Genomic DNA, 13,500 nt, shown 5'->3' with positions numbered 1-13,500 from the left:
GCTTCATTTAATTCATTAAGGAAGTATTTTTTAAGAAAAGTTTCCTGCTTATTGTTCTGGTGTGTTTCCCGGAAGAGGAAAATGAAAGGTATTGTTTTTACAGTGTTTTAACTTTTTTTTGTTTTCTAACATTCATTTCACAATACAGTTCACATAATTTCTGTTCATCTGCAAATGTCAGTTGTAGTTCATGCAGACTTAAGCAAAATCCAGTTAACACCTATATACACACATGTCACATACACTAACATACACTAAGCACTAACATCCACCCTTCACCCTTTTTTGCTTATTGCTACTTCTCTGTCTTTTTTCGCAAAATCACAATACTCTCAGTCTCTGTTTCTGGTTCCTCTTTGTGTTTTTTGTATTTGTCTTTTATTCGTCATTAATACTGTTTATCCTTCCATCATTCTTATGTTGTGTTGTTTTTCTGTTCCTCATATGTTGTCCATGTCTCATTCTGGTTCTTAAGTGCTAAGAGCATTCTCCATACGAGCATGAGCATGCATTTTACAAATCTTTCATTGATTATTATTATCTTTCTCTCTACACACACATATATAGATAATTATATGACAGCAATGATACCTACTTGTACATATCTCACTGTTGACAAGCTATTAAGTGCACATAAGTAAAACAGGATCAGATTCACACAAATAGTTACTGGGTTACCAGGCTGAGAGAAAAGCTGAAGGAATACAGAAGTTTATAGACAAGGTCAAGGTGTATTATTCATATACAATTTATAATTTTGATACTCATATCAAATCAAATCAAACTTTATTGTCTGTCAAGGAAACCCAAGACAGAAATTTTTCTTTAGCTCACAAACACATATAATATGACGGGCAGGCATACACACTCATACATACATTTAACACATATGCACACCTACACATTCTCACACACAAATAGGTAACTTTGCAGGATGCCAGTAGACCTACGAGTCCTTGTGTCTTTCATTTAGGAGGGTGATGGCTGCTGGCATGAAGGACCTTCAGTAGGCAGTTTTTCGTACACGTGGCACTTTATAGTGCCTACCTGAGGGCAACAGCTGGAAGTTGGGATGGAGAGGGTGCGTTAGGTCCGAAATGATGTTATATCCCATCTTTCTGACTGCAGGAAGGTATAAGTCAGAAAGTGGCAGCTGTGATATACCAATAATTTTATTTGCCTGGTGGATGACTCTGGTCAGCCTTGCCTTGTCTTTGACGAGGAGGTGGCCATACCAGGCAGCAATGTTAAATGAGAGGATGCTCTCAACAAGAGACCTGTACACAGTCTCCAGCACCCCAGAGCTGACGTTGAAGCTGCGGAGTCTCCTCAGAAGGTACAGCCGTTGCTGGGCCTTTTTGTACACTTGGTTCACATGATCACTAAAGGAGAGCCTCCCGTCGATCACTGTACCAAGGTACCTAAACACAGCATCCCTCTGCACCTGCTGTCCCTGAATTTGGATTGGTGGGGAGAGAGGGGTTGTGCTATCTCTTCCTTTGTGTGCTCTTCCAAATGCCATCATCTACGTTTTTTCAACATTCAGCTCCAGAAAGCTTCGGTCAAACCACTCCTCCAGTTCCCCCAGGCAGGCCAGGTACTGTGACAGGGACTGCTCGTCTTTCAGGCAGCCCACAAGGGCCATGTCATCCATGTCATATGAGGGGATAACGATAGCCTACCGAACTATTTCCACTATGCTGTCAGACTCTTTACTCTGTATGATACATTAACATGCTTATAACAACACGCAACATCTGTGTTTCTAGATTATACCTACAAGTTACCTGTATGTGATATGCAGGTCAAGCGTGGGGACAGCCTGACAATCCCCAACACTTTCCTGGTTCACAGCAAGCAGAAGGCAATTGAGCTTCTTGATGAGTGAGTAAAGTGCATGATATCCTCAGCTAAAATCCATCACCATGTCTTTAAGGCTCTTTGGAATGTAAGCCAGTCACAAAGCTCTGTTTCCGGCCAGCTTTCCTACACTTCTAATTCTGCTTCAATCTGCATCTACCATTCACATGATTTCTTTAGATGACCATCTTTCAACAGTTTCTTTTGTCATCACTGCACCCAGGGAAATTCTGATGCAAATTGTAAACATTTATATATTTTATGAAATGTCAATGGAATGTATAAATCAGTGATTAGAATTGACTTTTCAAAACAAAGATGCTCAGTGTTGGAGTACTTGTGTGCATACAAGCACATGTGATTTTTTTTGAAAGAGCATACACTTGTGATTATTAATGTAAACATTGTCTTGTTAAGGCCGACAGTAGTATTTATATAAATGCTCTCTGTTGTTTTCAGGAACCAAATTAGTGAGTCAACTAGCTGGTATGAGGTGAGTTAATATGAACTGCAAAGTCTCCAGCAGTACTATGTAAAACAGGAAAAACAGACAAAGCTTTCTTTTTGTGGGCCAGTCTCAAAATTCTAAGCTCTGGGGCGGCCCTGTAAAATGCTAAAAACTCATACCACTACACAACAAACCTAGTGATAATGGAATGGACACTAAATGAGTAAATTATGGAGTTCACATGCCAAATTTATTGTGTAAAGTGAAGCTGTTTAAATTTGCTCACAATTTTGCCGATTTCTATTGCTGTTGTACTTGATAGATAAATTTCAATCAAATTAACCTAACCTGATTTAAACAATAAAAGGAGAAAACAAGTAAAGTTCACATTTTGGCAGATGAGTTAGTTCAGAGATGTAGTTTGCCTACCCCTAGTGTAAAAGATGCTTCTAGTCTGGTTGGTAGATCCCCGACTTTGCACAGAAGGAAATGTCTTTTTAATCATTATAAAGATTACAAGAACAGAAACTGCTCATATGAACTTTCTGCAGCGCTATCACTCTATCTTATAACACTTGTGTGAGAGAACTTGTATACACACACAAAAATGTACGAAGGGTCAGATGTAGGACCACAAACTTCATATATGTTGGTTTTGTGTGGATTTTAACTCTGCAAACTTTATATGTGTTAGTCATAAAATTATCAAAGTGAAGAATGGATTTCATGCAATTCCTTATTCAAAAATGAATCTAGTCTTTTTTATGTCATTTTAAGCATTGATTAAATACTGCATGTCAGGAATGGTAGCAATAGGGGTGTTGTAGAAGTAGGGGGGGGGGGTTGCCAGCCTTTTGCATAACAAATCAGAATATTTAAAACAGCTCATTGGAATGTAGTATACAGTCAAATCTCCCTACTATGCCACCCCCGGCACCCCGCTACTATGCCACTCTCGGTATTATGCCACTTTTGCTCGGTCCCGACTATAAATTCAATGTAAAAAAAAATTTACTATGCCACCCCAGACTCTCTCTACTATGCCACTTTTGTGTGATTGTTTAAAGACACAAGTTGTGAAATTCCGCACAGTGCTCAATTATTATACTCTATGGTAGTGTGGGACATCGCAGTTAGGTGGATGGAACATAGCACGCACACAGGTGGAGGCTGGCGATGGGGGTAGGTCGCTGGCCGGGTGACAGTCATGTGACAGAGGGAGAGCGGGAGGGTGTCGACTAGCGACAGGATGCAGGTGGTTGGATGTGGTTGGGAGGGGTGGAGGATGAAGAGGTGAGGGGGAGAATGAGAGGAGACAGCTAGCGCCAGCCGACGATTCTTGAGAGCTTTGGACTGACGGGTAACTTGAGCAAATAAAGCCGTTTTTACGAACCCTCGGTACTATGCCACTCTTGCTACTTTGCCACTTTTGCTCGGTCCCGGTAGGTGGCATAGTAGGGAGATTTGACTGTAAATGCTTTAGTGTCACCTTTTTCTTTTCTGCTGTTGTTACAGGAGTGGAAATTTTTATTTCCCTGTTGAAAAATTGTACCATCCTGAGATTATGTATGCTAAATTTTAGTAAAGTGTCTTGCTTTTCTTGCTTAAACAGCTTTTGAAGATAGTGATACTAGAATACCGCAATCGAAAAAGGTCTCTGCGTAATGATGGTGGTGCCAGTGATGCTGGCAAAACATTCCCTGAGGTAAAAGAAAACATAGCAGTTTTCTTTTTGTCTCTTTGTCCAATTTAAAAACAAAAACTCTATGTCTCTCATTTATTTGCTCTTTTTGTTAAAAATTGTTCTTGTTAGCTACTTTGGAATTTGTAGGGAAACTGAGAGATGTAGCATCAGTCTTTCCTTTAAGTTGTTATTAGTTTTATAGCCTAGAAGTTGATCACATTTGCAAACCTCTATGTGCTTAAAAAAGTCATTCACTTATTGAGATTGTCAAATTGCATTTCTAATATAGCATATGGTAATAGTGGACTTGAGCTGTTGTAGACTGAAGAATGTGGGAAAAACAGGAGGTAGAAAAACAAGTTTTGTTTATTGACTTAAGGATGATCAAATGCTGGGCAAACAAGCACCTCGCTGGATTCCAGATGATGCAGCCACCATGTGCATGATTTGTGAACTTTTGTTTACGCGACTCAGACGTCGCCATCACTGTCGTGCGTGTGGGCAGGTAAGTTAAATAGTCTTAAAAAAGTGTTTTACTGTTACTGTTTGTGGGCACATACATTGTTACTTAGGCCTGGTCATCTGTCCATAACTGCTCATGAAATTCTTTCATTCATTTATATTTATTGATGATGTAACATGGTACTTTATGAATAACGTGCAACTGTTTATGTTGCAGGGAATTACTAGTAAGTAGCTAATAATTATGACTGCAACATCTAATTACTTGGTTGAAGTTCATTTTCAGTCTTGGAGTAGAAAAGTGAGACAATTTATATTTGTACAAAACTTACATTTTACAGTCATACATGACACGGTCCACCCGCAGACGTGCATTCTTTCACCACAAAATAAATCACGAGATCGCTTGAGAGTGGGTGTCCCTCCTTGGAGTCACCAATAATTATTTGCGGGCAAAAATAGATGAAACAATGCACCAACAATCAGTGTACCACACATTCAAATGCACTACATGCACAAAAGGAGTATCATATTCTAACGTCATACAAATTAATTGCATTACCAGACCAGTATACTAATAGTTCAAGTCAATAGGAACAACAGTATAAATAGTTCACATAAATAAATTTTAAACGTCACTGGTAAGGTTTCAATTCTCTTCAGTGAATAGCGCAGTCCCCGGTGCTGTACGACACACTGACGAAATCCAAACATTATTAATCACAGTTATTATAATCCCGTGCCTACGGGAACACATGTCATTACCTTTAACCGTCTGTCAGGTAAGATGAAATAGGCTTTACTTTAATAGTATTTACTCCTCTGCCTCACTGCAACCCTCCAAGTTCTTGGTTCTATGGATAGACACTAATCCTCTTTCCTATTATCCTATTTATCATTTAAAAGAGTGTCTTACAGTACCGAGAGGTCACTGGCAGTTAGCCTCTTGTCCTGCGCATGTATCTGTCTCACAGAGGTGGTTGGCAGGACGATGGGTAGCTGCGTCGGAAGCTAAGAGAAAGCACCACAGTCACAGCAGTAGTACATCCACAGTAGTTAGCACGGCAAAAGTCGTACCAGAGATCGCAGCAGCAGCACACTGGCTGCTCTTGGTCGGGCTTAAATACCCACCCCTGTCAACGCTGGACAAGGGGTGAATACTGCCCGAACCACCCGCATCTTTCCCGAAAAACATGGGCCAGCACAAAAACATGAATCAGTGAGCTTATGCTGGCCACCCGGCAGAGAAATAAAACGAAGGGGGAAATTCTGCCCCTCCCCTCCTCTGACTACCCTGTACGCTACACAAGCCTTACTAAATGTGAATACTGGATAATTTGCTTAAGTAGCTAAATAAAAGAATTCAAACTATTGCTTTGGCTGTTGATTGTAAAATTTTCTGTGACAGCTGATCTGTGGCAGCAAGGGCTGCAGCAAGAAGGCACCCCTGGAATACATGGACCGCAAGATGGCACGGGTGTGCACCAGGTGCCATGAGAAAATCGTCTACAGGGGCCAGTCTCAGGCCTCTTCTGGTGAAACCTCTCCCAAAAAGAAAGGTATTTTGCAGGTGAGCATTGATTGTGGGAAGCACTTTAGAAATATTTTTGTTGGTCTAACAAGTCATCTAGTACTAGGATTTCTGATAACCTGCACTGAAAGAAGACAAACTGTCAGAAAATAACCGGCAGTAATAAGAGAAAACAGAAACTTGTGCCAGAAATTTGTATGACAATCCCAAGCATGTAGCATGAAAGATAGCAGACAGATGAGAGTTTATTTCCCCTTGTGAAATTACAATTATCTGTATTGTTACTTTCTTGATGCAGTTATCAATCACATGCTTGCAGTTTCACTGCATGCATCTAAATATGCACACCCGTGTACAACATATTTTCTTTCCTTGCACTAGCATAGTTGCGCACGCACATACACATGTGGATACTGGACATCTATCCATGCCATTACTTGCATATCATAGAAAAGTACATGCAGAGGCAAAGAGATATTCAACACTCAGCACTGCCACAGAGGAGTTCACAGAGGTTATTGCCTTAGCATAGGTGGGCTGTTCTGATCTGTGTATATCTGTTCCATTGGTTGTGTGTGACTTGTTGGCCACGATCTTTCGCACTCTGCTCAAACTGTGCTAGGAATAGGTCATGCCTGTGGATGGGAGGTCATAGTTAATTGCTGTTTACAACATCAGGTTATTCAGGTTAACATGCCTACTTCTAAATTAACTCAGGTGAAAGCTAGTGATCCAGGATTGCTGTCTGGATACCTTCAGATCAGTGAAGACACTGGCAAGACATGGAACAAGCGCTGGTTTACTCTTCGTGATGACTTCGTCATGTACTCTTTTCGTGCACGACAGGTATGTGAAAAGCAGTGCTATTGTATCATCAGAAATTATGTACGGTGACAAACACCTTAGACACCATGAACCCTACTTCTCTGCGGCAATGAGAAAATCTACAGCATTTACACATCAGGTAATACAGTCATTTAAGAGTTTATCTATTAGCAAAACAACCCATCTAGTACAAAGTATATATGGTAGAATGTAGCTGGTGATGCACACATACACAGGCTGACACAGTGTGGGCTAGGATCAGCACAGTGAGGAAGTTGTACAATTCCAGCAACCCCCTCCCCCAGGTTATTCCTAGCCAGTGATCTGTGTGGCCTGATTTTACCAGAGACATGACCTGCTGGGTTTTACAGAGAGGGAAATTTGGGGGGAGAGAGAGATGTAGAGGTAGGAGCATCACCTCAGTGTAGACGGAACCATCAACCAGCGCAACACTAAAGGCACCTAAAACCCACAACAGTGTTGATTGTGTTTATTATTGTGGTGAGACTATGCAAGCAACCCCTATCTCACCTGTTAAATATACTTCATTCTCAATCTCTCATCACCAGCCTTAAAAAAAGCAGCTGCGTGTAGACATTAAGCTGTAAAGATCTCTGCTTATCTTTGTAATTTATGCAACTGAAATTAGGTTTTGAAATGTGGCAGTTTTCTCAAAGATTCTTTCAATAGTTTTAAATGTCTCCCTTTTACACTTTAACAATCAGTTTTCAGTCTCAATCCCAGCGTTTTTATGAAATATTTTTTCTACACCTGTTAAAATTGAAGTCACAAACTTAGCAATCCGAAGCTTGTTTTATTCTTCACTCTCTCCTCTCTCGCCCTTGCAAAATTGATAAACCTCTATTTTATGACTTAAACACATTTCTAATGATAAACCTCTAACTTATGAATTCACATTTCTAATATCTGTGCTAGGATCTAAATTGTGGTAGGATCTGTAATTAAGATTTCATTAACAACAGTAATGTTATTTGGTCTAAACAGGATGGGATGCATTATAGTACTCATTTGAAGCTGATACTCTTAACTTATTCTCTGAAATACACTCATGAAAGTAGCACTTAGAAAAGATTTATTTTTGTGTTCAGCTTTTTCAAAATTTCCAAATAGTTTGACTATTGTACTTTGCCTTATTGCAATTGATGTGAAATATTTTATAACCACTACCTTGAGTTTCTTAAGACATGAAATGCTTTGTATTGCAGGATGTGAGTGCCTACAACTCCCTACCATTGCCTGGTTATACAGTCGAAATCATGACAGAGTCTGACAGACTCAATATGTTTAGAGTGCATCATAAAAATAAAAAAGTGCTGCTTTTCCAAGCAGAAAATGATAGAAGCCTGAAAAAGTAAGTTCCAAGAACTTATGCATTTTTGTATGAAATCTTTGTGCAGAATTCAGTCTGAATGAATGGATTATCTATGAGCTCTATTTAATGTCTGTCAATTCCCAAAGTTCATCTGAATTCCACTTGCCACATAAGACTCTTGAAATGCATAATTTCTCTGCAGGATCCTATAGAAGTTTATAACCATGTCATAAAACTTAGGTATGATCAAGCATTACACTGATAAGTTCCATACTGTTGTCCTTGTTGACTCAGATATTTGTGGAACTTTGAAGCTGTAGCTGGTTTTGTTGGTCAATATGCTTTAATTTATAGGTGTCCACATATTTATATTTTTTTATGTTCATTAGTCAAAATCAGGAATGTGTAAACACCTTCATGCAAACATATGCTGTTGCTCAGGTGGGTTGGAGTGCTCAGCAAACTTGTGCTCGCCCAGCTTCCTGATGATTCACAGCGCTTGTCATCACAGTCCAACTCATCTACGAGCAGCAACACCAGTGACATGGCCACCCCTACAACTGCCAACCCAAGCAGTAGTAGCAGCAACAGTGACAAGCTCAGCCAGGCAGACAGTGGCTGTCCCGCTGACAGCTTGTTTGATGACGGTGTCATGGATGGTGATCTTGCCAGTGTGCAGGAGGGAGGAGAGGGGGAGAATAATGGGGTCGCAAGCATCAGATCATGATTTAGTCTGGTAAGAGAATTGACCAGTCATTAAGTAGCTCAGGAGAGCCAGGTATGCCTCTGGGAGAGAACTCTTTTCCTTTTGTACCAAACAGACTAAAAGGATTGATGTCTTCTGCTAAGATTTTAGTTTGAAAAAGTGTTGCAATTAAATTTGATAGCCTGAAGAAGAAAAAGTATAACATTGGCTCTGCAGCCCCTTAAGTCTCAAGTCTATTTGTTGAAGAAAACAGGCTTGAGACAAATGGTAGCCTGACGGACAGTTCTTTAAGACTTGAAACAGGGGTGATTGTGCAGTCTGAGATTGTTCTTGTTTTGCTCAACAAAGATAAATAAAGACCTGATGCCATCCCAAGCTTCAACAAGTATTGGTAGCTTCTATGCATTGGTAAAGGGATAAAGTTTCAATAGACCCTTAAAGGTTGTTTTAAGTCTTCATCTGTTTTAATCTCAGAAGTGGTTTTAAGACTTAGTCTGGTTAGGCAGTGATTTAATTATTGATCTAGCAGTATTTCTGGACAAAAGTTGTGTTCACAGAAAGGACTGGTTGCCCTTTTACAAGAATATGCACAAATGGTGTGTATAGCTATAACCAAACTGTTACTGTACTGTTTGTTAAAGGTTCAGGCAGCTTGTGTGAAATCAAATTTTTACCCTGAAGAGTGAGCAAACCATGCAGTGTTAAGGCAATGGTCACAAGCATTTCAGATTATCAGATACTTGTGAAGTGACGCACAAAGGGAAGGAGGAGCAGTACAAGTCTGTGTAATGCCATACTGCTGCACAGAAGTTCATGCAAGTTCAGTAGCGCTAAAAAGTCCCACTGTCAGTTTGGAAATCCAAACCAAAGCTGGTTACACTATCCAAGCTTTCAGCCTTCACTCAACCTGATGTGCATGTTACTATGATGCATTCCTTTCAAAAGTGCCTAACCCTATGATCCATAAAGCTGCTGTCATTATTCAGCTGGTTGTGATTGAGCTTACTTTTGTGATGTATCACTTGACTTATCCATTATAATACCTTCTCAGTAGCTTTTATAATACCTTTTCAGCAGCTTCACAATGCTCACTTGAAGTTTCTAATAAAGCATGGTCTATCTTTTATTTTTTTTAGTTTTATTTTCTAGCATGTTCTTGTCAAACCACTGTAATCAACTATTTATGATCCATGTTTCACAATCAAAATCTAATGTTAGCATTTGTATATAAGTGGAGTACTCTGCTCTGCAAAAGATCAGCTGCTACTATGATTCCTCTACCATTAGTATCATTGCAGCTTCTTAACAAAGCCACTACACCTTATTATTTCATCACCTTTATTCACTACCACTCTTCACAGTTCTCTCTACATTTCACTCTTCTGCCACTCATTGCAATTTACTGTACCATCAGTTTGTTTCACCGCACCACCTCAACACAAAACCTCATTAGATTATGCCACCATGATACTTTGCATATTAAAACCTCAAGAAATATAAACAAATTTGTTATGCACTTTCAAATTCAGTTATTTTGAGTAGGTGATCATGCTCTTTGAAAGTGGGTGCCCATGTAGTTTATGTATGGCTAATGCCATATTACATGAAGTTAATAGAAGAGGCATGGTTTGTTAAGGGATTTTTGTCAATTGAGTTTTAAGATCTTGAACACATAATTTTGTCAAAATCCCAGAAAGTTTTAGCCAATTTCATGCATGTTGAAATGGTGGCTGGCTTTTGTAGTTTCCTATTTCAAACTGTCATTTTTTCAGTTTTATAGATTTTCTCATCTCTGCTCCCATATATGTAGAGTATTACACACTACTATAGCTAAGAACCTTGACTGATATTGTGACACTAGTTTTCTCAACAACTGTGACAATGCCAAAGAAATGGGACAAGGTTGAAGAAGGCAGCTGAAAGCTTGAATATAGTAACTGGCTTGTTGGACTTTAATAGGGGTTTTCCCTCCCTCCTGAAGCATTCATTAGTATGGTATAAGGTTGTTGAACAAACTGAAGAACTGCAAGTCTTGCCCATTGTACGAAGAGTGGATATTTGTTAACTTTGTTTTATAAATCATAAAACCTTTATAGAGTTTGGTGTTTCAGTTTTTGATTGTGGACAGAATTTAGGTTGCATACCTTTCACTGTTTTAATTAATGACTGTCAAGAACAAACTGGACAAAGGTCCACTACATTTTTCCATTCCTGGATGAGTGTGTGAGTTTGTGCATTTATATTTCTATGACATTACTTGAATCAAAGGTTAGCCTAAGTCCAACAAAGAGAGCTCAAAGTTGCTAGCAAGTTATCAAAATATAAAAGTTGTTTGTTGGAAAAATGCATAGTGAGGTTATATATTTTTTAAAGCACATGTGGACCATAATTTATATTTTTGTAATCATAATAGCTGCAGCCTGTGTGGAAGCTTTGAGCTTAATGAGGCTTCACCCAATCAACAAGTTGCATTAGGGATGTAGATGACATCTTTCTGTTAACTCAGGTGAAAACTGCAATGTTCAAAGGCTTGTTTTGCATGAATGGAACAAAATTAGGCCCAGATTTGGGGAAATCTTTTTAATAAACTAAGCTCAGTTAATTGAAAATAATATTGCAATTATGTTAGTTTTTAGTGCTAGTATAAAGGCTAAAGTCTTTGAGGATGCATTGATGAAATTAGTATTTATGCATTGCATTTCTGTATTTGTTATATTATGTGCACAGAAGTGATAAAGATGTAGAGTTTGCTATTTTTTTCATCTGAGTAACTCAAGGGGCTTAAAAGTATTGTTTTGGGTTTTTTTAACTATTCATCAACTATAAGGGTAGTTGAAGCATTAAAGCCTGACAAGCATTAGTGTTACATGATTTGAAATATAGGACTGCCAACCAGTTGTTGATATTCTTTTAACAGAGCAAATCATTACTTAAAAAAATTACCTCAAATCAAATTTCAGCTTCAATATTGTCCATTAGTATCAGTGTTCATAAGCCAAGAAATGCACAAACTTTTTGTTTACACTCTGCTACACTGTGTATCTAGGTATCTGGGACCACAAGAAGCAAAGTCCTCTTTTGAAAGCATAATTGCTAACATTGTTTCACATAATATTTGAGAAACTTGCTCAACTTTACATTTATTTTAATCAAAGAAAGAGAAATTGGATTTAGCTGTAAATGGTGTGATGAAAGCTAACTATTGTATTATGGATAAATGAAGTTTATAGTCTTTGTTAAAAACAGTAGCCATTTTAACCACATCATGCAGTTGAGTCCACATGACTAATATTTAGAGAAAAATATGGCTCTGGCTCAGTTTCGCATTGAGTTATGTAGCTGTTTGCAGTACAGTTAATTCCCCAGAAATCAGGTAAACTTTGTCCTCTTCATTAAACACAAGTTCATGTCAAAGATTTTGATGCCTAGTGCAAGCTGGTGGCAGCCTTACTGAGCTAACATAATGCAGCATGACCAAGTCTTCGAAGAGTCTGCTGTGGTGTCCCCATACCCACTGTTGCAAAAAAATCTGGTCTTCAGTATTTGAAACTGGGTCTGGAAGCACAAGAAGCCAAGGGGCAAGTAAATAAGGAAGACCAAGTATCTAGACTATCTGAACATAGAAAATTCCAATCAGCTTTAACATTAAAAGCTTTTCTAGATTCTTTTGAGAGCCCAGAGAATATAAATATGCCCATGACACTCTGCTCAGATGCTGCCACAGCATTAGTAGAATCAATAAAATCTGAGGAATATATTAGTCTTATCAGTCATGATCAGATGTACAGTTCAGGCCAAATATTTGGGAATAAAGCAAATAGCTTCTATTTCGTGTATATTAATGACATCACCTCGTCTGTGGCTTTCCCAAGTGATACACAGATCTATGTTTGCAGAAAGGAACAGTTTGAAAACAGCTGTTGGTAATAAGCAGCCAACTTTAAAAGGCCTTTGCAAGTATAGTTCCTGAGCTTTTTGTCCTTTGGTTATGACTGAAAAGAAACATCATCATGTGACAAAGGAAAGAATTCCTTGTTTCACTAAGAATGGAATCTTGTAACAGTAATTAAGATGACACTTACCATCAAAGGCTAGTTCCTGCTCTGCACCCCAATCCCATCACTACCACTCCCATTAAAAAACTAATATGTCATGGAGAAAATTACAAAGGGAACATTAATGTCAACACAAAAGAGAATGTAATGCATTGTTGTACATATAAATATTTATACATGCACTCATGATTATTTACTAAATTCGGTATGCTATATTGCCCTATGTGGACAGTGAGTGCAATGGAATGGACTGATTGTTTTGCTAGTTGTTGCAGTTAATAAAGCAAGAGATCTGTCCGAAACTCTGTTTTGCTTGATTTTGTATTCTGCCCAACATGCTTACACCACTCCTTGCATTGGCCCAGTGATGCCCAACCTTTTTCGGCCTGCGGGCCATATCCATTTCGGACAGCCGTGTCGCGGGCCACTTCACCGCAAAAATACAAAAAAGAAAAAAAAATAGAGCAGATACCATTTTTATTAGAAACAAGTTGTACTTACCATTAATTATGTAGTAATTAGTGGGATATTTGAAGTTGTTTTCCCGAAACCAACTTCTGAATGTCTGGCCTCATCGTAGAGACACCAAGTCGGAG

At 38.7% G+C, this 13,500-nt stretch overlaps 1 protein-coding gene across 10 annotated transcripts in view; it reads left to right on the top strand.

Annotated features, from left to right (window-relative positions):
* Nucleotides 1-13,206, top strand: part of LOC112571740 (FYVE, RhoGEF and PH domain-containing protein 2-like) — a 65,992-nt gene extending 52,786 nt beyond the window's left edge. For all 10 annotated transcript variants that reach the window (XM_025250987.1, XM_025250985.1, XM_025250988.1 and 7 more), the window contains 8 exons: nucleotides 1,805-1,884; nucleotides 2,320-2,353; nucleotides 3,921-4,013; nucleotides 4,372-4,497; nucleotides 5,863-6,024; nucleotides 6,703-6,831; nucleotides 8,037-8,182; nucleotides 8,585-13,206. In XM_025250987.1, the coding sequence (XP_025106772.1) occupies nucleotides 1,805-1,884; nucleotides 2,320-2,353; nucleotides 3,921-4,013; nucleotides 4,372-4,497; nucleotides 5,863-6,024; nucleotides 6,703-6,831; nucleotides 8,037-8,182; nucleotides 8,585-8,870 (1,056 nt within the window). In that variant the 3' untranslated portion in view covers nucleotides 8,871-13,206. The remainder of the gene's footprint in view (nucleotides 1-1,804; nucleotides 1,885-2,319; nucleotides 2,354-3,920; nucleotides 4,014-4,371; nucleotides 4,498-5,862; nucleotides 6,025-6,702; nucleotides 6,832-8,036; nucleotides 8,183-8,584) is intronic.
* Nucleotides 13,207-13,500: the final 294 nt, after the last annotated feature.

The sequence above is a fragment of the Pomacea canaliculata genome, linkage group LG9 (genome assembly GCF_003073045.1).
Source record: "Pomacea canaliculata isolate SZHN2017 linkage group LG9, ASM307304v1, whole genome shotgun sequence".
Lineage (NCBI taxonomy): Eukaryota > Metazoa > Mollusca > Gastropoda > Architaenioglossa > Ampullariidae > Pomacea > Pomacea canaliculata.
This window is presented reverse-complemented; position numbering and strand designations above follow the sequence as displayed.